The sequence below is a fragment of the Caretta caretta genome, chromosome 25, assembly GCF_965140235.1.
Source record: "Caretta caretta isolate rCarCar2 chromosome 25, rCarCar1.hap1, whole genome shotgun sequence".
NCBI lineage: Eukaryota > Metazoa > Chordata > Testudines > Cheloniidae > Caretta > Caretta caretta.
Window position 1 is genome coordinate 10,776,781 of NC_134230.1, and position 23,063 is coordinate 10,799,843.

The 23,063-nt window shown below is 43.6% G+C and overlaps 1 protein-coding gene across 1 annotated transcript in view; it reads right to left on the reverse strand.

Moving 5' to 3' along the window:
* The window catches only part of ACSBG2 (acyl-CoA synthetase bubblegum family member 2), a 40,292-nt gene continuing 17,229 nt past the window's right edge, over positions 1-23,063 (reverse strand). Inside the window, exons 3-15 of the mRNA XM_048831182.2 lie at positions 22,241-22,320; positions 21,415-21,653; positions 19,551-19,639; positions 18,543-18,663; positions 17,642-17,722; positions 15,948-16,097; positions 11,688-11,864; positions 10,600-10,781; positions 9,426-9,659; positions 8,001-8,218; positions 5,933-6,072; positions 4,621-4,867; positions 1-1,911 (exon numbers count right to left, since the gene is read on the reverse strand). Of these exons, the coding sequence (XP_048687139.1) occupies positions 1,805-1,911; positions 4,621-4,867; positions 5,933-6,072; positions 8,001-8,218; positions 9,426-9,659; positions 10,600-10,781; positions 11,688-11,864; positions 15,948-16,097; positions 17,642-17,722; positions 18,543-18,663; positions 19,551-19,639; positions 21,415-21,653; positions 22,241-22,320 (2,065 nt within the window). The 3' untranslated portion in view covers positions 1-1,804. The remainder of the gene's footprint in view (positions 1,912-4,620; positions 4,868-5,932; positions 6,073-8,000; positions 8,219-9,425; positions 9,660-10,599; positions 10,782-11,687; positions 11,865-15,947; positions 16,098-17,641; positions 17,723-18,542; positions 18,664-19,550; positions 19,640-21,414; positions 21,654-22,240; positions 22,321-23,063) is intronic.

Below are 23,063 nucleotides of genomic sequence, written 5' to 3' on the forward strand. Positions count from 1 at the left end.
TGAGGTTCAGATGTTTATTAAGAGTTGACATTTCACACTTGTCCCATAAATACAGAAGGGCAGTCAATGGTAATAGTGCATAGCACTTTATCAAATTACAAGCTTATTTACACATGTGGAATCTTCATTATAATTCCAATTACATAGAGCCCCCTACTTTTTACAATCCTCAATTCTTGTATAAGTGCTTTAAATTCCTTCCCTAGCCATCTTACAGATGGCAGTTTAAACAACAAACCCTGATGTAGCTCAAGTGATGGCAAAGTTTCATTTGATATACAAGTCAGAATAGCCATTTAATCCTTGTGTCCTGAAGTACTCCTCAGCCTTTTGAGATGCCTTATAATAATTCATTCATATATATTCCTCTGCCTGACCCATCCACTCCAGGCACTGACAAAGATAATGAACTGAAGACGACAAGAGTTAGTCTGAAAGTAGCTAGAATGATTGCACTTGTTCAATCCTTCACAATCTCATACATGGTTCATACAGTGTTGTTCACGATCACAGATGAATACAAGTTTCTCAAAAAAAATTAGATCTTTAAAACATTTAAGGTCCCTGAAACTTAGTTGGAGTTAGGCCTTCATAATGATACAGATTTCTGCATGACTACCATATCATAACTGCTTAAAAGGAGGGGGTAAGCAGAGCTAATTTACTCATCCAGGCATAGAGTAGAAGATAACTGATATGCCTGTTCACATCAGGCAAGGTGCCCCTGAGTAGAATAGAGTTTACTGTAAGCATCCATGAATTCAGTAACAGTTGCTTGCTTCTGTAGAGGGGCCTACAGTGCAAGACTGCTTGAAGTTATAGAAATGCAGCACCACACCTAGTTCCCTCCACACCCCCACTGAGGGGGAACCTCCCCCTAATAAATTAACCCTTTTGCCAGAAAAGGCAATACCAATCAGTGGAGCATTTCCTAATGCATGCATTATTTCTCTTTTCAAAGACAATTAACCTTTAAAAACTGTTCAGTCCATTACAGTCCTAAAAGTATACTTGCAAGAAGTCATTAAGACTTCACTCACCCCAAGTGTACTACGCCATAAAAACCTAGAAGTTCTACCTGTGAGAAGTTTAAGACATTCCAGGGTTGTGGGACAACTGAGGAACAAGTCAGAAGGGACAGGATTTTGTCAGCTCTATCAGACTCCCTTTGCTGGAATGCTTCTTACAACATATGCACCGTATAGTTTCAACAAGTTTATGGCTTTGATATCCCAACCAAAAAAAGTATTATACAATGAACCAAGTAAACCTATATTTTGTATCCACTGTATAGAAATCCTTTATATGCTGTATGTATAATTTACTTACAGAAGTCATTGCTATTAAAAAAAGTACCCCAGCCCTCAAGTGTAACTACAAAGAAACCAAGATTCCTGCTTGTGTTTACATTCATTTTCAGACAAAAAAACTTTGGTGGAAAAAAATAAGTTATCATGGTTTTTACAATACAAAGTAATGCCATGGTACTATTAAAATATTGTAACTATTTAACTTTTGCTGAGATTCTATTTGCCCATATATGATACACAACTGATTGAGCCGACCATGGCCATTAGAAAAAGTCCATCCAAAGAGAGGGAATGTTAGTGCAGCATCACCAATAACTAGAGTCAGGAATGTATACAAATACAGTGATTGCAGGGCTACAATATTAAACCTGGTTTATTTCAGAGATGCATTTATTCCTTCATTTGGGAGTCAAAGCAATGAACAGCACGCACACACACTTACACAGCAGTAGAAGAGTTGAGAACTGTATGTTGAGACCTGCAGTATTCCAAGGTTACTTTGAAAGAGGATTTGCTGATGTGGTTTCCACAGTGAAGAAGTGGTCTATTGTATCTTTATACATCTTTGTTACAACAGGCCTCTTCAGTTTCATTGTTGGGCCTGTAAGAGGGAAGTATTTTAACTGTTATTTATCCTACTAAGACCAATTCCAAAAAGTTTGTCTTGAAGCAAGGCTGCTTCCTGATTCTAGAGAAAGGCACAAAAGACAGTTGGGCATCCAACTTGGAAAGTCTCCCTTAGTTACTATGGTTTCCCATCTTGGAAGGAAATCACTTAACATCAGGGTGGAAGGCACAAGAAAAAACTGCTGAATGGGGAAGTGTACACAAATGGAAGGAAGCAGCAAGGCTGCTGGCCTCAGAGCCAGGGAGAGAAGGTGTAAGCCTTGGCTTCCCATACCATCTAGACTTCCAGGGCTGTAGTGAACAGAAATGCCTGATCTTGGGCTCAAGCCTATCCAGGCACCAGAGTCATTTGGCAGGCCAGGAACTGAATGGTTCTTGGTGGGTGGGCACCACAGAGGGGAGGTGCATGACAGCCTGAGGCAGCTTACTGCAATCCTCCAGGAGGGAGTTTAGGCTCTGGCACATTCTTTAAGAGAAGATGGTTACAGTATTCACTTGTTTTCAAGGGCATGGCTACAGATGGCTTGCAGATGTAGAGCGCTTTGAGTTAAACCAGCCTTTGTAGAGTGCAGTAGGGAAAGCGCTGCAATCTGTCCACACAGACACAACAAGTGCACATTAGCAGCTCTTGCAATGGCCAGAGAGCAGTGCATGGTGGTAGCTATCCCAGCATGCAAGTGGCTGCAACATGCTTTTCAAATGGGGGGGTGGAGTTGACAAGGAGCATGTTGTGTGTATGGGGGGGGAGGAGAGAGTGGGTTGGGGGGCTGAAAGCATGTCAGCCTGCTGTCTGGTAAGTTCAGATAGCAGCTCTCCCTCCTGATAAGCATGCCAGCTGTCAGAAACTGAGCTTTTGAAGGGCATATCTGCATTCCTGCAGAGATTCCAAAAACGATTAGAAGAGTGGCCACATGACTTAAGGGCAGAGTGCAGTAACGCAACACCTTGTTCACACTGACACCTGGATGTTTCAGCCGAGGCACAACAAGTGAATCTTCTTGCTGAGGTGGAGTACCAGGAGCACTCTATGTGCCTTGCCAGTGTGGACAGGTAGTGAGCTAGGGCACCCAGGGCTGCTTTAAATGTGCTATAACTCGCAAGTGTAGCCAAGCTCTGAGATTAACCGGGTTCCCTCACCTAGTGCAATTAAGCAGCCCTGCAAATGGCTACCTACTTGTGCCCCTCAGAGTACTCTGCCCTTTTGGACCTAAGTAGGAGCAGGCACCAGAAATCATTAACTCCAAAACTGCAAATTTCCATACCTCTGGGGGATGTTCACTTTGAAGCTTGGACATTAAATCAAAGATTTGGATACTGTTCAACTGCTACAGATGCAGCAACAAGTTGCTACAACAGGATGCCAGGGTGCAGATGGTTACCAGCAAGGCTTGTTGGAATTGGGAATGAAATATTAAGCCATCCCACTCTAAGACTAAGGTCACAACCAGTTCCACCCACAAGCCAGACAGCATCTCCTCCCCTCTCTCCTGTCAACCAGAAACCTCAACCAATTTCTGGTTACTACATGCCAGACTTTCAGAGTGCCAAAAGTGGCTGTTGTCCAACCTACCTAGCTGACAGGCTCCTACAGTTCTGTTGCTTGAGTGTCCAGCACAGTGGAGTACACACACTGTACATTCACAGGGCAGTTTAAGACTTGTGGATGATACTAAACTGGGAGGAGTGGTAGATACGCTGGAGGGGAGGGATAGGATACAGAAGGGACCTAGACAAATTGGAGGATTGGGCCAAAAGAAATCTGATGAGGTTCAATAAGGATAAGTGCAGGGTCCTGCACTTAGGACGGAAGAACCCAATGCACAGCTACAGACTAGGGACCGAATGGCTAGGCAGCAGTTCTGCGGAAGAGGACCTAGGGGTGTCAGTGGACGAGAAGCTGGATATGAGTCAGCAGTGTGCCCTTGTTGCCAAGAAGGCCAATGGCATTTTGGGATGTATAAGTAGGGGCATAGCGAGCAGATCGAGGGACGTGATCGTTCCCCTCTATTCGACATTGGTGAGGCCTCATCTGGAGTACTGTGTCCAGTTTTGGGCCCCACACTACAAGAAGGATGTGGATAAATTGGAGAGAGTCCAGCGAAGGGCAACAAAAATGATTAGGGGTCTAGAACACATGACTTATGAGGAGAGGCTGAGGGAGCTGGGATTGTTTAGCCTGCAGAAGAGAATAATGAGGGGGGATTTGATAGCTGCTTTCAACTACCTGAAAGGGGGTTCCAAAGAGGATGGCTCTAGACTGTTCTCAATGGTAGCAGATGACAGAACAAGGAGTAATGGTCTCAAGTTGCAGTGGGGGAGGTTTAGATTGGATATTAGGAAAAACTTTTTCACTAAGAGGGTGGTGAAACACTGGAATGCGTTACCTAGGGAGGTGGTAGAATCTCCTTCTAGAGGTTTTTAAGGTCAGGCTTGACAAAGCCCTGGCTGGGATGATTTAACTGGGAATTGGTCCTGCTTCGAGCAGGGGGTTGGACTAGATGACCTTCAGGGGTCCCTTCCAACCCTGATATTCTATGATTCTAAGACTGCCTTTAGTATCATAATACATGCAAGAGATCACATCACTCAGGACTTTAGGGCAATGAGAAGATGAGCCACCCCCTAATTTGAAATCAGGAGTCCAGCATTTGTTTCTAGTGTAGTAGCAGCTCAGGTCACTTACCTAGCTCTCCACCAGAGATTGAGAAGTCTTTTTCTAGAATGACCCACTTCTGTACTTTCTGAGCATTTGAGGTGGCTCTCTCATTGACTAATGCAATTCCCTTCTGGATAGCAGCATCAACAGCTTTGTCTTTGCCACCTACAATGTCTGAGACTTTTGTAGCTTTGCTGCCTAATCTGAGACAGTATGCTATGGCTTCCTGAGTAAGGTCGTCCTCTGGTTCCCCTGTTTCTTCATTTACAGTGCACTGTAAGAGGAAGGACAGAAAAACCATGACTTCACTGGTTCTACACTACAGAAAAAAAAGTAGTTCTTTTCTACAGTCACATGCTTATTTAACCCAGCAAAGTTTATTTTCTTACTACCTTGGCTGATCCTAAGCAGACAGCCAGAAGCTATTGCACCAAGGTGATGTGTTTACCAATTCACTGACGCCTGGTAGTTGAAGGAGATGATGTTCAAGTGAAACCCCTCAGATCTCAGCATGCTGGGGGAAAATTGTTCAGCACCTAGGCTGCTCTAGAAGTAGGTAAAGGATTTCTAGGGCTAATTTTGTTACAGCTACAGTTGTGGTTCACGCTCTTTTCCCATTGATTATTGGGGGCATTTCTAGGAGTTAGAAAAAGAAATGCATTGAATCTGGGAGAGGCATGCAGCACAGGCTTCCCATACTGCTTTGTCACGGTCTCTTAACAGCTCAGCACCCAACAGCTCTTATTATGGAGAGTGGGAACTAGCCTGCAGAAATCTAGAGCTCAATCTTACTTGGTAAAAAGATCAAAACAGGTGTTTTTACAGGCTCTTGAGCTTGTCATTACCAACCTGGGAAACTTTTAAAGCAAATCAGATTTAAACAAAGAAGCTACAGCTTGTCACTGCTATGGTGGGTGAGGTTTGGGGAGGAACTACAAGTGAGAACCACATTTTCCCTCTTGCATCTTACTGCTTCCATGTCCTCAACTTCAACTCCCTTCTATTTTGCTGAATATGTATATAGAGGGATGAATTGCACCTCTTCATAACCAAACTATAGCCATAGAATCTAAACATGCAGTCAGTTGCTCCCATGTACTTCTTACAGTCAGGTTCTTGTAATTTAAAGTTACAGCATGACTTGCTGTTTGGTGTTTATCAGAAGATTAGTTTGTGAAATGCTTATTTGCAGGTATTAGATACAGTTTCAGATCTTTGATTTGACAGCAACAAGCCCTCTTAACTCTTCTATTCTCAGAGTACAGCTATTCTGCTAAGGCGATAGATAGCTCATCTTATTTTCTGGCTACTTATTAGGAGATAATGGAAAGAACCATACCTTCAGAGTTAGAAGCATAGCAAGGAATTTTGCCTTGTCTCCAACTAACATAGCATTGCTAATTATAGGAACAGCCTCCTTTACAGCATCTTCAATTGGAACAGGAGGGATATTCTCCCCTCCAGCAGTAATGATGAGCTCTAGAAGACAGTAAGGCATAACTATGAAAATGCGATTTTTCACTAGTTTCAGTTGTGTTTTGAGAAGTGTAGGTTTCAGAGACAAGTTGACATATGCAAAGATTACAGCACTTGCACATGTTAGACAGCCAACTTCAGTCTTGTAGCTACCAAACAATGATGTGTCCCTAAAAGTCAATTTAATAAAGACATACATGGTCTGCTGTGCTATTAAAATACACAAGTGACTAACAGATTTGAAACTGCTGTAGAGGGGAGTTTCACTAATGCACTGGAGAACTTAGGACTGAAGAATTTTAGGTACAGTTGGCTATGTAGTACATGGGGCCTTGAGTATCAGGTTATTTTTGGTGAACCTTTTAACAGCTTAGTACTCTAAGATTCCCTGGGACAATGGTCATCCTGACTTGTGCAGATCCAACTAGGATCTGGAGAATCTTCCCTTTAGGAAAGCCCAGAGAGGAACTGCCCCCAAGAGCAAAGAGACTAGCTGTTCTTTTGCATTCAAAGAACAAAAAAGATCTTCAGCCCTATCTGCCATTAGTCGTTCTTCCCCATCCCCTCCCTTGGCCTTATTTGTGCTTAGGTCCTGGGGAGACTCCACCATCTGGGATTATGGAGTTTGAGCTGTTGCTGTAGGGGTCATTTGGAGCCATTAAGCTATTGTTACTTGACTGTTCACTACTCTTTTCCTTGAAGGAAGGGTCTTGGGCCATACTTCTACACCCCAGGCAGGGAGGGACCCTATTTAACCCAGTCCTTACTAGAACTCCAGTTCTGATACCTGGCTACCAGTACTAGAGGAGGACCCAGAGGCAGATTCTTCCCTGTCTGTGCCAATGCAGAGGGGTGCCTATTCAGTACTCAAAAGACTGAAGACCAGCCATGTATTTGGGTAGGGGTAGACAGCGACAGTCTGAGGTGCCCTAGAGCTGCGAGACAGGAGGGGGACATTGCTACAGTGGCTCAGAACTAGGCAGTTTTAGACCCTTTGAGAAGAGGATAAGGGGCCGAGGGAGATGGGACGAAGGCTATTCTTCCCTTACAGTAGAATGTAGGGGTACAGATAGCACATGCCCAGATAGCATGGGTATAAACAGCTGTATAGAGGAGGCCAAAGAAAAAACCCCCCAACTGCCCCCCCACCACTCAGTGAATGGAGCCTGTACACACCAGAACCCTAGTGGAAGATACCCTATACGGCCAAGCAGTGCCTCCTACATCTGCAGTATAATGATCTGCTGCCAGAGAGTTTCCCTCCCATCCCCCTGAGGGAAATGCTAATCCTTTCCCCCCCCCACTGCCTCCCCTAGTACGCTTGTGCTACTGACAGCGCAAAGGTGGAAGGATCAACTATTTCTCTCTGAAGAGGACACACTAGGACAGATAAATCAAGTTTCTATAGGACAGATACAAAAGCAGATCTGTGATCTAAGTAGGTGTCCTTCATAGCAAGGAGTGGCATATACAGGCCACTCCTGGGAATGGCTTCCCTTAATAAAGTTTTATATCCAAATAGCTGGCTCATCTGACTGAGAAGGTGGATGATGTGGTAAGAGCTAATACCACAGCCCATTGAAACTAGAAGAGTTACTCTGCCAGTCTTGATTCCCTGAAGTCAGACTATAGCCAGCAAGACTCAGCCTTAGACAATATGTTGCAGAGCAGGCCACTGGCTCTTTAAACCCCCCACCCCCTTTTGAAGTCTTGACTTCTACAATTTGTTCTTTAGTTTTGTAGCATTTTTACACCACATTTAGAATACCCTACCACATCACCTTGATGCCAGGCTAGGTCATAAGTGGATAACTCCTGAGGTACTTATTTGATACCAAGTCACGATAGAGGCCTACTTAGCTTGCAAGTAGTAACAGTTCATAGTACAGGATGGTGCAGCCAGACAGTTCAAACCAAGGATGAGGTATTACCTTTAATTCTTCCAGTGATGTAAAGGAATCCATTCTTGTCATGCTTGCCAAGATCACCCGAATGGAGCCAGCCTTCATCATCAATGGCCTCTTTGGTTTTATCTTCCATGTTCAAATAGCCCATAAAGATGTGTCTACCTGAGAAACAGATCTCTCCACTGCCATCATTGTCTGGCTTGTAAATCATTGTCCGGCAGCCTATAATCTCTTTTCCACAGCTAAAACAGGGACACATTCTCCTTAAGATTCAGTATGCTAAAAGCTATAAATTGTTATATTCCCTATCAGTACCACTTAAAATTTAAAAAAAGTATTTAAAAGTATTTGCACAACCTGAGTATGTCTCATGGCTTTGTGGTGTCACATCTTTCAGCAAGGAATTCATTTGTTTATAAGCTGCCTGTCAGTGTAGTGTAATGAGACCTACAATGGATCCGATATTAACTAGAGAGATTAGGACCTACTAGACCAGGGGTGGCCAAACTTACTGACCCTCCAAGCTGCATACAATAATCTCCAGAAGTTTAAGAGCCAGATGCACCTGCCAGGGCTCGGGGCTTCAGCAAGTTTGGCCACCCCTGTACTAGGCATTTAGGCCAGGTCTACACTAGGAAATTAAGTCACTATAACTATGTTGCTCAGGGATATGAAAAATCCAGACCCCTGAGTGATGCAGTTAAACAGACCTAGCTCCCAGTGTAGACAACACTGGGTTGACAGGAGAATTCTCCTGTTGATTTAGTTACTGCCTCTGAGGGAGGTGGACTACCTACACTGATGGAAGAAGCCCTCCCACTGGCACAGGTAGGGTCTTCACTGAAGTGCCATTGCAGCCTGGCTGCAGTGTTTTAAGTATAGATCTGCCCTTAGTGTTTTCAGAAGATTGTTTTAGAATACCTTAGGTTTAGAAAATTGTATTATAATTAAGCTATTTATTCCAAACACTGAATAAACAGGGACTTGTGATTTCAAAGATTAAGAAAGATAATGTGAATATATTACAAATTACTGGATGTATTAACTATATCATGAAGAATGGTTGTGTGCCAGAGTAGAAGTCTGAGAAACAAATGACTATTCCTCTTTTACCAGTTTCTCTCTATCCCTCCATTTCTCAGTTGTGCCTCCTAGAGAGCCTGGCTGATTTAGGCTTTAAAACAGAGCTCCTGTTCTATAGGCCACTGCCAAGTTCCACCATTCCTGTACCTCAGCCATACAGTTGAGAAGTTGGCTTGCTCCCAATCCCCTCTTACTGGTGGCTAGCTGATGCTGGTACAGGCTGAAGGAGGGGAGCTGCCTGTCTCAGTGGAGGGCAGCAGTGATCCAAGTTGTCTATAAGTTTCTGGTATGAGAGAAACTCTAATGAAGTTCTTCTTTATGTAAGAGTCAGTTATCTAGTTCCTCTCCACAATGAGGAATACATACCTAGTGATCCTGAATGTGTCTGGAAGAGAGACTGTGTGAGGTCCAGAGCTCTCGCTCATGCCATACAACTCATACACAGGAATGTCCAGACTCAGGAAATACTCCAGAGTCTCTTTAGTAATTGGGGCAGCCCCAGTGTAGCATTTTGTGCATCGATCCAGCCCGAGACCCTTCCGAACTTTTTTATACACCAACTGCCTGGCTAGACGGAAGTCCACTGGGAGTTCAGAAGCCCTTTAAAAGAAGAATTGAAAGAGACTCAGGTTAGTCTCTTATCATAGATTATTAGGGTTGGAAGAGCCCTCAGGAGGTCATCTAGTCCAATCCCCTGCTCAAAGCAGGGCCAACCCCAACTAAACCATCCCAGCCAAGGCTTTGTCAAGCCAGGCCTTAACCACCTTCCTAGGTAACCCATTCTAGTGCTTCACCACCCTCTTAGTGAAAGTGTTTCCTAATATCCAACCTAGACCTCCCCCACTGCAACTTAAGACTACTGCTTCTCGTTTGTCATCTGCCACCACTGAGAACAGCTGAGCTCCATCCTCTTCGGAACCTCCCCTTCAGGTAATTGAAGGCTGCTATCAAATCTCCCCTCTTTTCTTCTGCAGGCTAAATAACCCCAGTTTCCTCAGCCTCTCCTCATAAGAGAATGTGTCCCAGCCCCCTAATCATTTGTTGCCCTCTGCTGGGCTCTCTCCAATTTGTCCACATCCCTTCTGTAGTGGGGGGGGGACCCAAAACTGGATGCAGTACTCCAGTTGCCAAATAGAGGAGAATAATCACTTCCCTCGATCTGCTGGCAATGCTCCTACTAATACAGCCCAATAGACCATTGGCCTTCTTGGCAACAATGGCACACTGCTGATATCCAGCTTCTCGTCCACTGTAATCCCCAGGTCCTTTCCTGCAGAACTGCTGCTTAGCCAGTCGGTCTCCAGCCTGTAGCAGTGCATGGGATTCTTCCTTCCTAAGTGCAGAACTCTTCACTAGTCCTTGAACAGCCTAGACAGCCAAGCTTCTACTTAGTTTCAGAAGATGCTCTTAACTTTTTACAACAGACCATTAGTTAAAGACAGAATCCTGTATATTACGTTTGATAGCATCCCAACAGAAGAGCAAAATATGCTATTAGGATCTACAGGCTGCATATAAATTGCTTTTTAAAAAAATTTACCCATTCATCCGTTTCAGGTTAGTTTGTAATCCTACTTCCTTAGCCCATGCTGCCACTCTTCTTCTGAGAGCAGATGATTTTGCACCCACAGATTTCATTTTTTCTTGTATTTTCTCCCAGACGCGAGGAACTCCCATAAAAGCTGTTGGTCTGACCTCCCGTAATGTGTCTATCAAGCTGCCCTAAATGAAGTAGAATTTTAAATGTTTAAAACCACTTTTGTTCAGAAGAGGTTTCTAGTTGACACCTAGATTTCCTTCCAAAAGCCACCGACAGTGGATTAAGTCAGTATTTATTACAAATGAGTAGAGTACTCCATTCCTATAGTACACTCATCTTCAAGGGGCACAAACCCAGAATCAGCCCTCATTTCAACTTTCAGGAATCCAACTCACAATATGCCATAGTGCTACTATACTGTGGACTCCAGATTAGTGTCAAATGTCACTCCCAAGCAAAAGCTAAGTGCCCCCAGAAACTAACCTCTCATGCTCAGCAATTAGTCTAGCCCTGAAACATTCATACTAGCCACCTTGCCTTTTTGTATTGCTAGCAACGTGGAGAGGAGTTTGCTTTCTGAGTGCTTGTCAGAAACTCTGGTTTTCAAAGGCCAGGGCACGTTAATGCCCCTTGCTTGGACCCCAGATGCACATGTGCCAACTCTGCATGAAGGGCAAAAACCTGGCCCTTTGCATATCAGGGTAGAGATTTTGGAGTATGGCCAGTAAACCCATGGCACTACCCTGCTATTAGAAAGGAAAGTTGCAGAATAGAGTGTCTGAAAATGACATAAGGACCCAATATATTCATATAGATTCAGAGTACATGGTCACCTTATCCATCTTTGTACCATACGCAGCAGAAAGGTGAATAGATGCAAGTTACTTGCTTGTGTCTCAAGTTTAAGGGTCTGTTTTATGTTACAAAATTGGTGTAATTTATTATTACTTGGATAAACAATCTGAATTTCTTGGGATTGTCAGCTTTGTTCATGGCCAACCTAGGTTTCCTTGTGACAACACTCCTCCCCCCAAGATACAGCCCTGTTACTGTCTATAGGGATCTAGATTAAGTAGCGTAGTCCTTACCTTCAGTGCATCTGGTTGAGCAAAGAAAACTTGTGCACCACATTTTATTGGCAGCCAAATATCAATCATTTGAGCAGCAATATGACTGAGGGGAAGGTAGCTGATCACCAGCTCCTGTTGCTCAGTAGCATCTGTCAGTTGTACATAGCGCCCTGCTGATAGTGAAGTCCAAGTTATCTGAAAACAAGCATCTCATGGTTACCATTCACACTAGTGGTTCTGAACAAGCCTGCAAGGACAACACTGATGTCATTTAAAGTTTAGATACTCTAGTTCACAGAAAGTATGCTGTGTGTGTTTTAAATCCATTAAACATTTCATTTCACTTTGAGAGTTTCTCCCTTTTCCTGGTCTCTTTGGCTAGTTTGAAACTTGTGTTTAACTTAACCAATTGGGGGGGAATCAGAATGAGCCCTATCAGTTAAGGTTAAGCAGGTAACTGAATTAGATTACTAGATTCCAAGGCCAGAAAGGACCACTGTGATCTAATTGCCTCCTGCGTAACAAGCCATAGAACTCCAAAATAATTCCTTTTGAACTACAGATGTTTTTCTGAAAGATCTGCTATCTTAATTTACTAGCTGCCATTGATTAAGAATCTACCATGAGCCTTGGTAAATTCTTCCAGTGGTTAAGGTCTAAATTTTTAAGAGGGCAATTATTTCCAGTCTGAAGGTCTCTAGCATCAGTTTCCAGACATTGGCTTGTTATATCTTTGTCTGCTAGACTGAAGAGACAATCATAGATACTAAGGTCAGAAAGGACCATTATGATCTAGTCTGACCTCCTGCACAATGCAGGCCACAGAATCTCACCTACCCACTCCTGCAAAAAACCTCACCTATGCCTGAGCAGGTATGTGTTCCCCCTCTAGATACCTGTTGGCTGACCAAGTCACCCATTAGCCTTCTCTGTGAGACTAACTATCCTAGTGCTCCTTGGGTGGGATTCATGAAAGGACTCAGGTGTTGCAATGCTGAGCATCATGGCACCTAACTTTTAGGCATCCAGAAAGTCACAGGAAAAAACATGGAGATCCATAATGCCAAGTTAGGTACCTAAGCTTCCTCTAACAAATAGAGAGAGATAGGCACCTAAGAATGCAATTCACAAAAGCCATGTTAGATGGGAAGCCTGCTAAGATAGCCAGTGGGAGATGTGGACCAGAGGGGTGTGTCCTAAAGGTGCCTATCTCTGCTTAGCAATCCATGAATGGGAACCTGTCATCTGGAGTGAGGTAGTTTAGGCACTGAAGTAATTTCTCATGAGACTGAGTTAGACTCTGCCCCACTCCACACAAAGTGGCTGGAGGGGGTAATGCCCCCTTACAAACAGCTTCTAGCTCAGAAGTTAGAACACACCTGGGAAACAGGAACTCCAAGTTCAATTCCCCCTCTTTGGCAGAGGGGGAGAAGGGAGCATATGAACAAGTGTGCTCTAGCCATGGAGGTCTGGGATATTCTGATGTGGGGCTCAGTTTCTCCTGAGGAAGCTGTTCCACTGTGTGTAAATAATGTGTGACTGGACCCAGGAGGCGAGTGCCCTACCACTGGGCTACACAGTCAGTCATTCCCATTCTCTTGTCCAGTGACCGCCCCACATCAGAATGTCCTACAGCTCAGTGGTAGAGCCCACCTCAGCAGTGGAAATTCCACCTGGGTCTCCCATAATCCAGGTGAGTGCTTTAGCTATTGGGGCTAAGAGCTAGTGGGCACCACCATTACCCCCTCCTCCAGCCAGATTTTGAATGAGAGCTGCTCCAGTGGGCTTCCTTGGAGGCCACTATGAGATCAGGCTCTGCATGAGGTTTTAGTTACTGAAAGCTGGTCTTTCCTTGATTTGAAAGTCACTGTCTAGGCTGGGCTGGAGCATGAAACATAGGCATGGAGGGAACATTTACCCTGAACAAGAAGCTTAGGCACCATGTGAGTTTCAGCGCCTACAGAATTCAGCAGGAGTGGTGTGGATCACAGTGGAGCCAAAACGGGGACTTAGGCACTTGACTAGTTGGATCCCTCACCTTGAGCCTATCCATTCCCTATAAGGCATGTTTTCCAATCCTTTAAATCATTCTCTGGGCTCTCCTCCAAGCCCTCCCCAGTTTATCATTTTTGAATTGTGGATACAGTAGTCCAGCTATGGTCTCAATGACCAATTTAAAATAAAAAAATAAAAAGTGAAAGCCCCTCTAGTCTTACTCAAGATTCTCCCATTTATGCTTCCAAAGATTGCATTAGCCCTTTAGGTCAGTGCCACACTGGGAGTTCATGTTCAGCCGATTATCCCTGGAAGCAATAACACAAAGATGTGTGTGTCTTGGGGAATAGAGTCCCTTCATCCTGTATTATATGGCCTACTTCTGTTGGTCCTAGATGTAGGCTTCAAGTACATGTTCAGCCCCCTGCTACTGGAAGGGCAGCAGTCTGCCTCCCCCTTTATACTACCCCTTCTCAGGGGTGACTGAAGGGGTGTGTCATTTATACTCTGAGGAAGCAGAAAGAAATTTCACTTATGGGCAGGTATTTCCATCATTGCTCACAGCAGGGCAGTCTTGAACCTTTTGACAGGCTATTGGACTAGATGGAGCACTGGTCTGGAAATTCTCATGTTCACTGTTGGGCCTGTTCAGACACTAAGAAAGCATCCTGGATCCAGTCCTGAATTAGTTTTGATCAAGAGAATTGGGGAAAGACACTCTGTAAGTAGCTTCTGTGTACACACAGAGAAAGCGGAGATTAAACCTACCATGACATCTCAGTCACGTTCGCCTTGATTGCTTTAGTGTCTGTGGCCAGTACTACTTGGTTTTCAATCTAGAATCACCGTCTGGGAGATTGGGACTGTAGCACTTAGAGCAGGAGTGGGTAAATATTTTGGCTCAAGGGCCACATCTGGGTATGGAAATTGTATGGCAGCCATACATGCTTGAAGACAAAGACGAAGTAGCAGCATGTCCTCCCTCCGGCTCCTATAGCAGAGGTGTGGTCAGGCAGCTCTGCGCCCTGCCCCGTCCACAGGCGCTGCTGCTGCAGTTCCCAGCCAATGGGAGCTGCAGGGGCTGTGCTTGGGGTTGGGGCAGTGCATGGAGCCCCCTGGCTGCCCTTACGCATAGGAGCAGAGATGGGACACACACTGCTGCTTCCAGGAGCAGCACAGAATCTGGAGCTTGATGGCCAGATTAAAATGTCTGGAGGGCTGGATGTGGCCCTCCGGCTGTAGTTTGCCTACCCCGACTTAGAGCTTAAGTAGGATTTAAAAGCAAATTGTATGAACTTGCATCCACAGAAGACCAAGTCACAGCCATAAAACAAACCAGTCCAATGCTTTTGGAGTTAGGCTAAAGACTCGATTTTGATCTGACCCATACTTATCCTTCCTCACACACACGGTGTAGCCCTTGAATCCAAGTACTCTGCTTTTCAGAGTCTCTCTTGGTGTCTTAACAGATTCACCAGCTGAACAAAGAGCATAATCTTTCAGAGCATCTCTTGAATCCGTTTTGACTTTTTTGCTGGCAGACTAATTGCCAACTACATAAGGTGTGTAAAACAGCATCAGTAATACTAGGGAAACAAGCTACCCCAAACTACTTCAGTCACCTCTATGCAGAGACCACCATGGAGGAGTGTCTAGGTTAGTGGCTCTGCCATTCCATTTGACGGAAGGCGAGGGTATGTCATTAATAGCCCACATGAATGCTGGCCAAGGTTAAGCTTTGTAAAATGAAGATACTGATCTTTGTACATTTCTTTGAGACTTAAAAGACCTAAGAGCTAGCTATTAGTAGCAGTAATGAACAGTAGGGCCCAAGTCTACAAGAAACCCAGTAACAGTTTCAGTGTCCTGATCTGGGTTATAGGAGAAAGAGAGAGAGAGAACCGCCCTTGTAGTGACAGACTAATTTCAACATGTACAAAATGGTTGTCTGCATTTTTAGGACAAAATATGCCTAATATCTTTTCCTAGAGATCTATTCTGACCAAGCCATGGGTGTGTTGGACATACACATGTGGGGCATAACAATGTAGGCATGATTTGCCTCACTCTGACCAGAAGTAAATGAATTTTGCCAAATCTTGCTTAAACAAAGTGGTCTTGAAAAGAGAAACTGTTCCAAAGTTAATTTGTGTTTGTTTCCATTATGTCCCAATGTTAAATATTTTGGCTAGAGCCATTCTTCCAACCTCAACACTATTTAAAAAAAAATAGTGCATCCCAGTGAAGTCTGAACACCAATAGCAGTTAGGCAAGAATACTTACATTATCATGACTGAGCATAACTCCCTTTGGCTGTCCAGTTGTTCCTGAGGTATATATCAGCATACAGCATTGGTTAGGCTTCTGGGAATCGATGATCTTATCGAGCTGGGAATCTGGAACACCACTGCCAAGGCCCATAAATTCACTCCACTGCATTCAAAAGTAAAGAGCTTGGTCAGGCTTTACACCATCTTTCACATATGCAACTAAGCTGTCTGGAAGGGGTGGGTAGGTGGAGGAATTTAAATTGGTGAAGACCACTATTGTTTTTCCAGTGAGATTTCATAGGTTTTGTGACAGGGTAAGGTCAGATGGCTATAGAAAAGTAGTGGGAGATATTAACTCCAGGCTAAACAAATCCCTGGCACCAGAATAAGTAAAATGGCAGCTGCTCCAGGTCAATTACAACACCTGGGGCCAATTAAGAACTTTCCAGAAGGCAGGGAGAATACTAGGTTGATTGGGACATCTGAAGCCAATCAGGGGCTGGCTGAAACTAGTTAAAAGCCTCCCAATCAGTCAGGTGGGTGTGCATGTCAGGAGCTGTGGGAGGAAGTTGTGCTGTTAGAGTGACTGAGCAGTACACACCATATCAGGCACAAGGAAGGAGGCCCTGAGGTAAGGGTGAAGCGAAGCTTGAGGAAGTGAGGGCTGTTGTGGGGGAAGTAGCCCAGGGAATTTTAAGTCATGTTTCTAAAAGGTCAGCTACCATAGCTGATACTATTAGGGTCCCTGGACTGGAGCCTGGAGTAGAGGGTGGGCCTGGGTTGCCCCCTGATTAATCATGGAGAGACTGTGCAAGGATGGATAACTTCTCACCTCCCTCACCTGCTTATGATAAAAATGGCTGACTATGATCCTTGTCTCTAGAGAGAAGGGTTATGTGGAGGGTCACAGTGAGCCTCTGAGGCTAGTGAAATGTGCCAGGAAACATGGGACCCATGGAGGCAAGGACAGAACTTTGTCACAGTTTACACATCTAATTATATCTTCCATTAGTCCATGGAAGTCTTTCCAATCAAGAATTTACTTCAATTACAATAGTGTATAAAGCTGTGGATATGGGGTGTGTGGGGAGGAACACAGGTGTGTTTGGCCCCAGTGCAGTGATTTTGTTCTACTGACACATGAAGGAAGACATGTTTGGGGGAGTAGTTTTGAGGGAGTTTCCTGGGCTGTTAGTGATTTCATTGAGTCTTGCTGATGTCCTGTCTAAGGGCTTATTTAAAAATAGGACAGGGAACACTAGCAGGAAAGTCATTGGTTGTGCTTTATTGGAAAGGGTTATCCTCCAGAGAGTTTGAGAAATAAAGGGCCTACTTCTACATGGCTTTTACTTTGTGTAGTCATTACATCCACTCCACACAGCTGTGGAGTTACCACTTGTGTGAGTGGAGAATTATCTTGTAGTATTTCCCCCTCCATCCACTGCATACAAGGGTAAGCAATTTATGAAAGAACATAAGAGAACTTTCCCCACCCCAAACTGTTCCCTAATGAACAAGAATCATCTAGTAGGGGCCCCTCCATAGGTGAGCCATGAGAGATGGCAATGGGACAGTTTGCCAGTATTACTCACTACAGCTGCATGTTGAGGTGTACTTGCAGCACCATCAAAGTGTAGCTAGTTATTTACAGAGGTATGTGTTATATGCAAGCAACATCTCAAATGTTACTTAAGTGTCATTACTTACAGTGTAGAGATTTGGTCTCTTCTCCTTAAGCTCTCCATTGTACTGGATGATTGCTTTCAGAAGAGGGAGCTTGTGCTGAACCTGCAGTAAAGTGGAAGCCAGGGATCAGAGTAAATTAGTGTTTCTTGTGCCTTCCTTTCAGCTTGATGTATGCAACAGAACTTTGTTGTAGTCTGAAGACAATAGCTTCACCCACAACTGAAATTGCAGCCACCTTTGGAGTGAAGAATATTAATACTATTTAATGATATAGTTTGAAGCCTGTTGGATTCTAACTTCAGGTAGTTAGAAAGTAATTATCCAGACTGAAACAGTCACAATACCACAAGCAAAAATTAAGCATCACTAAAAATCCCATGATGCTTTCTGAAAATCAAGGTGTTCCTGTAAAACTTCAGAGCCTTGACTAGAAGGGTTTATAGTTTTAACTTCCCTTTCAAAGTTGCTTTGGCTACCAGCCCCCTCCCATCCACCTCTGATAGGTGAGAGCACAGGTTGGACTGTTCAAATTCAGTTAATGATTCCAGTCTTTATATTTAACATTGCAATCACCTTGCCACTCTAGTCCCAGTTTGGCTTCCCTGCCTGCTCACAGGTAGGCTTGCCAGCATTAGTGAGTGTTTGTACTCCACCATATCCCTTTAGAGTGCTATAGCACACACCAGGTGCAGTCTGAAGTTGCAGGGGGAAGTGGGAGTTCTGCTGTACGGTCAAGTCCCCTTCCATCCCCAGCCCAGAAAGAACAGGCATTTCTTGGTTTGACAGAATGAATAAAAAGGAGAAGGAACACACCCTAAGTTAGAGCTAGGGATGGAATTTAAATACTTGCTTGACTATCTAACCCAGCCAAATGCTTTCCATATGCCACAGCCACCCCTAAACTCTATAAAAAGATATTTACTTCTAGGATTTTCTGCAGCTGTTTATGATTCTCCACAACCAGGATATTAGCACCACAGTTCTCTGCTACATACTGGCAGGCTTCAGGAGAGTTTGTGGTGTAGATGCCAACAGCAAAACCACTATAAATAAATCAGAGTTAGAGGGTAATTAAGGATTTCAGTCTTAGAAGTTGGCCTCTTTAACAGAGCCCTCCCACCTGGAAAAGTGCTCCATTACAAAAAAGTTTAAAGAGGATACCTCCTTTGTGCTAAATTCTAGAAATTGAAGTTCCATTCATAAAGATCTAGGATTTGTTTTTCAGGAGCCACAATATACTAGATTCTTTGCAGAACCTCTGCTCAGTTACAGGACTAGTAGTCTCTCCCCTCCCCTGCAACATGAAGTGCAATGAAACATTTTCAGACCAGCATATTATTGCTTCAGCTCAGCATTCTGGAAGCACGACATCCTCTAATCCAGTGATTCTCAACTGGGGTCCATGAGCAGGTTTCAGGGAGTCCACCAAGGATTAGACTAGTTGGGGCCCAGGGCAGAAAGCTGAAGACCAACTGCATGGGGCTGAAGCCTGAGGCCCTGAGCCCCACCACCCATGGCAGAAGCCAAAGCCTGAGCAACTTAGCTTCATGTGGCTCCCTGTGGTGTGGGAGCCCAGGCAATTGCCCTGCTTGCTACCCCCTATTACCAGTCCTGGTTTTTATATGCAGAAAACCAGTTGTGGCACAGGTGGGTAGTGGAGTTTTTATAGCATGTGGAAGGGGGGGCTCTGAAAGAAAGGTTGAGACCCCTGCTCTAACCAAGCTATATATGTATCCTTCTAGCCCACCTTGTTCATTTGTTAGAGGTCTAATGATAAAGAGGTATATCTAGAGTCTAAACAAATTGCTAACCACAAATAAAGAGTAGAGCCTTTGACATCAATTGTTCAATCATGTTTTTAACACCTATTGGCATCTGAAAATAGGATAGCTTGCCCTGGCACTTTAAAAAGACTAAATTGGTTTCTTACCCAGCTAGAATAGCTCCAATGTCAGCAATAAACCACTCTGCAGAATTAAATCCCAGAATGCCCACTCCATGGAAACGCTCCAATCCCAACTGTAAATAAAGATCGGATAGAACTTATTTCTCTTGGGAAAAATAAATGCCTTAAGATGAGTTAAGCCATGTATACACTAGTGAACTTACAGTGGCACGTGTGCCACTGTAAGATTGCTTGTGTAGCTGCTCCATGCTGAGAGAGCTCTCCTGTTGATGTAATAAAACCACCTCAACAAGCAGCAGTAGCTATGTTGGTGGGAGAAGCTTTCCCATTGACATAGCCCTGTGTACACCACCGCTCTTGCTGGTGAAATTTGTTGCTCAGATGTTTTTCTTCCACACTCCTGAATATAGTTTTGCCAACATTAATAGTATAGACATAGCCTTAGTTTGAACATCTTTTCTATATGGCTGCTAGAAGCAGGCATATACTTTGAGCTTAATCATCAAGAAAAAGCTCAGCCAGTGTACAAGAGGATTCACATTAAAGAAATTCCCTCAAGAATTAGCACAGAACCAAAACACAAGTTTAAATTTAATCTCAATATATTGCTCTGTTTTGTTCAATGCTGACAAAGTGCAAATGCAGACTCCCAGCAAATACAATAAGACCACTTCATTAGCATGAATTAATACTCTATAGTGGAAGACCAGATCAGGAATCCAAATTCCTGAGTTTAATCCAGACAGATATCTGCTCCCTCTGTGGGCTTGGAAAAAGCTAAAGTGGCAGAAAGCGTTGAGACCCTTGCATTTAGTACCTTACATAGTTAAAGGGTTAGTCACATTTCAATTTAAAATGTGATGTATCTAATATCTAAGGCATCCATCCTGACTCCATTGAAGCCCAGGGCTGGTATGCTATGGACTTCAACTGTACCAGGATTTCACCTAAAATCCTCCTGGTTTTGCAGCAGGAACTCTTACTGTGCAATTGAAAGGGCAGGAATCTTGGATTTCAGAGCTTTAAATTAGAGCAATAGGTTAACAGAAAGCACATGCTATTTTTAGTTTGACAAATCCTCTCATGAGTGAAACCTGGAGAAGAGGTCTAATATATTCCGCCATAGAGTTTCTGCAAGAGGGTGGCAGACAAGACTTATGCTAATGAAAAGCCAAGCAGAAAGTTTTGGAGCAACTTTTCACTCTTATACAAAGGTCATTTTTCCCAGTTTGGCCATTTCCTTAATATTGAAATATTTTGATTAAACATTTCATGGACAGTAGCAGACACTTGCATATAGTAACAGTGGTGTCAAGCAGCAGCTCCTGCCAGTTGCTGAGAAGTCTAAGAGGAGCCTGACCTCTTGGAACCAGACTTGAAACACTTGCTCTGGAGAGAGTAATCACATCCTTGGTTCTCATTACTTATTGCAGCAGAGAACATGCAAACAGATTGAGGCTTGGCTGGTAAGTTTGACAGTTTTGTAAGGTGGTCTTGAATTTTTGAATGTGGGCAGGGAGGAACATTTATATAATGTGTCTAGAATTAACCCACATTTTTAGAGTTAAAAACAGAATAAGCCAAGTTTGGAGTTTAAGTTTAAATTCCTTTGAGGAATGTTAAGTATATCCAAGATGAAAAACCAACTCATAAGCCTCCTGAAGAGTCATCCTCTGGCACAAGCACATGAGAGGTTTCAGACAGAACAATTCAGTTAGCAAGTGTATCTCAAGACTCCATGATAGTGAGCCAGACTATCCACTGTGCCCCACCCTCTTCCTGTAAGATTAGGGCATACTTAAACATTGCCTAAGTTTCAGTGACTTAATATGGACATTACTGCAATCAGTAATAGTGGATGGGTGAATAAAAGTTCTACAAGACATACCTTTATAAAGCTTTTTGCTGCCTTCCGGCATTCCTCATAGTATTGCTTATAAGTTTGCTTTATCCACTTGTCACCCTTCTTTGATGCAAGGGCAAAATAGTTACCATATTTTTTAACAGCTTCCTGGAATACTTCATGAACAGTCTTTGGTGTCTCACTACCAATACCATGTTGATCTAGCCTCAGTTTAACTTCTCCATCCCGTCGTGTTGTCCATAGGCCTGAGGCAGGGGATGAAGCTAGTATTAAATAGATAGGTTAGTGTAATGTCTTGCATTTAGATTTTTCCTTCTGCCACTATGAAATAAGAGGTCAGATCCGAGAGATTATACCCAAGGTATAACGTGAATTGTCACTTATTCTGTACTTTGGGCAAGTTGGCAGGTAGTTCAGATTCTATTTTAAGACTGGAGTTTTGCTGAAACCTGAACTATATTCAAGCTGTGTGCAAGAGAACAAAGATGGGGAACTTGAAACCTCTCCCTCCCACTAATACTTTCACATATCCTCTAACAAGGAGGATGCTATTCTGCCAAAAGATGCTTGCACAGGAACAGCTGGCACAAGAGGCCAAACTCATTCAGTGCCTCTGCCCCAACCCCAGCAGGGGCTTGTGTTACTACACTGTGTGCCAGTGGATATTTACCCTCCCTGAGGGCTACCACCACTGCAACCCAAGCTAAATTCAGCATGGTTTCTCAGGAGACTATCCTGCAGTTCATGTTTCTTGTTTTATAAGATACAATTTTGGAATTCAACAATTTGAAGTTTAGAGCAATGTATTAGTCTACAACAAAAGACAGTTGTAAGATTCCTTTTTGCTTACCTTTGGATCTAAACATATTTAACTGAGATTCTTCAGTCTTAGTCTCTTCAGTTGTCTCAGCACTATGGTCCTCAACAGTTCTGCAAGCAATAGCAAGCACTAAGTATTGGATGTTATTTTAGTGCACTGACCTAAGTGCATAGCATATTCCCATCACAGTTCAGATATTTCTCAGTTTCATAATTTCATTTTGCTAATCCCTTGATGTTAGGAGGGGGATTTTCCTACTATATTATTGGTCCCCAATATTCTGGATTTGAGTTTGTTCTTTTACTGATAGTCTATGTGGGGCTAACCTAGAAAGACAGTCCCAGCCTCAAAAAGTTTACAATCTAAATCCAAAGTGTTTAACAGAAGTTTGAACACAGAACTGGTTTTGACCAACATAAACTGATTACTTGCATTTCCAGGCAAGCTGTGTCTGAACTCAAGCTTAGCATCCACTGGCAGCTTGGAAGGCTGGTACAATTGAACAAAACCAAACCAACTTCCCAAGTAGTAGACTTGCAAAAGCAGATGCCAGAAGTGGAGGAGCTCTCTTCTGCTCCTTTTAGGGAGCAGGTCTTCCCTGCTTGCTACCACAGAGTGCCAATCCAGGACACTTGGCCCCAGCAGCTTTCCCTCCTTACCACTCAGATTAGTGGTCACCCAGCACTCTCTCAGGAAAGTCCAAGAGTCCCCAACTTCCCTCAGAAGGATTCAGCAGCCTGAAAGTAGGTAAATTTTCACAACACTACTTTTGCCCAAACTAGTATGCTTCAGCCATCACTAGTCGGCCTGATGTGGTGGTTTCTGCTAACACCAGATGCTTCAAAGGACGAAG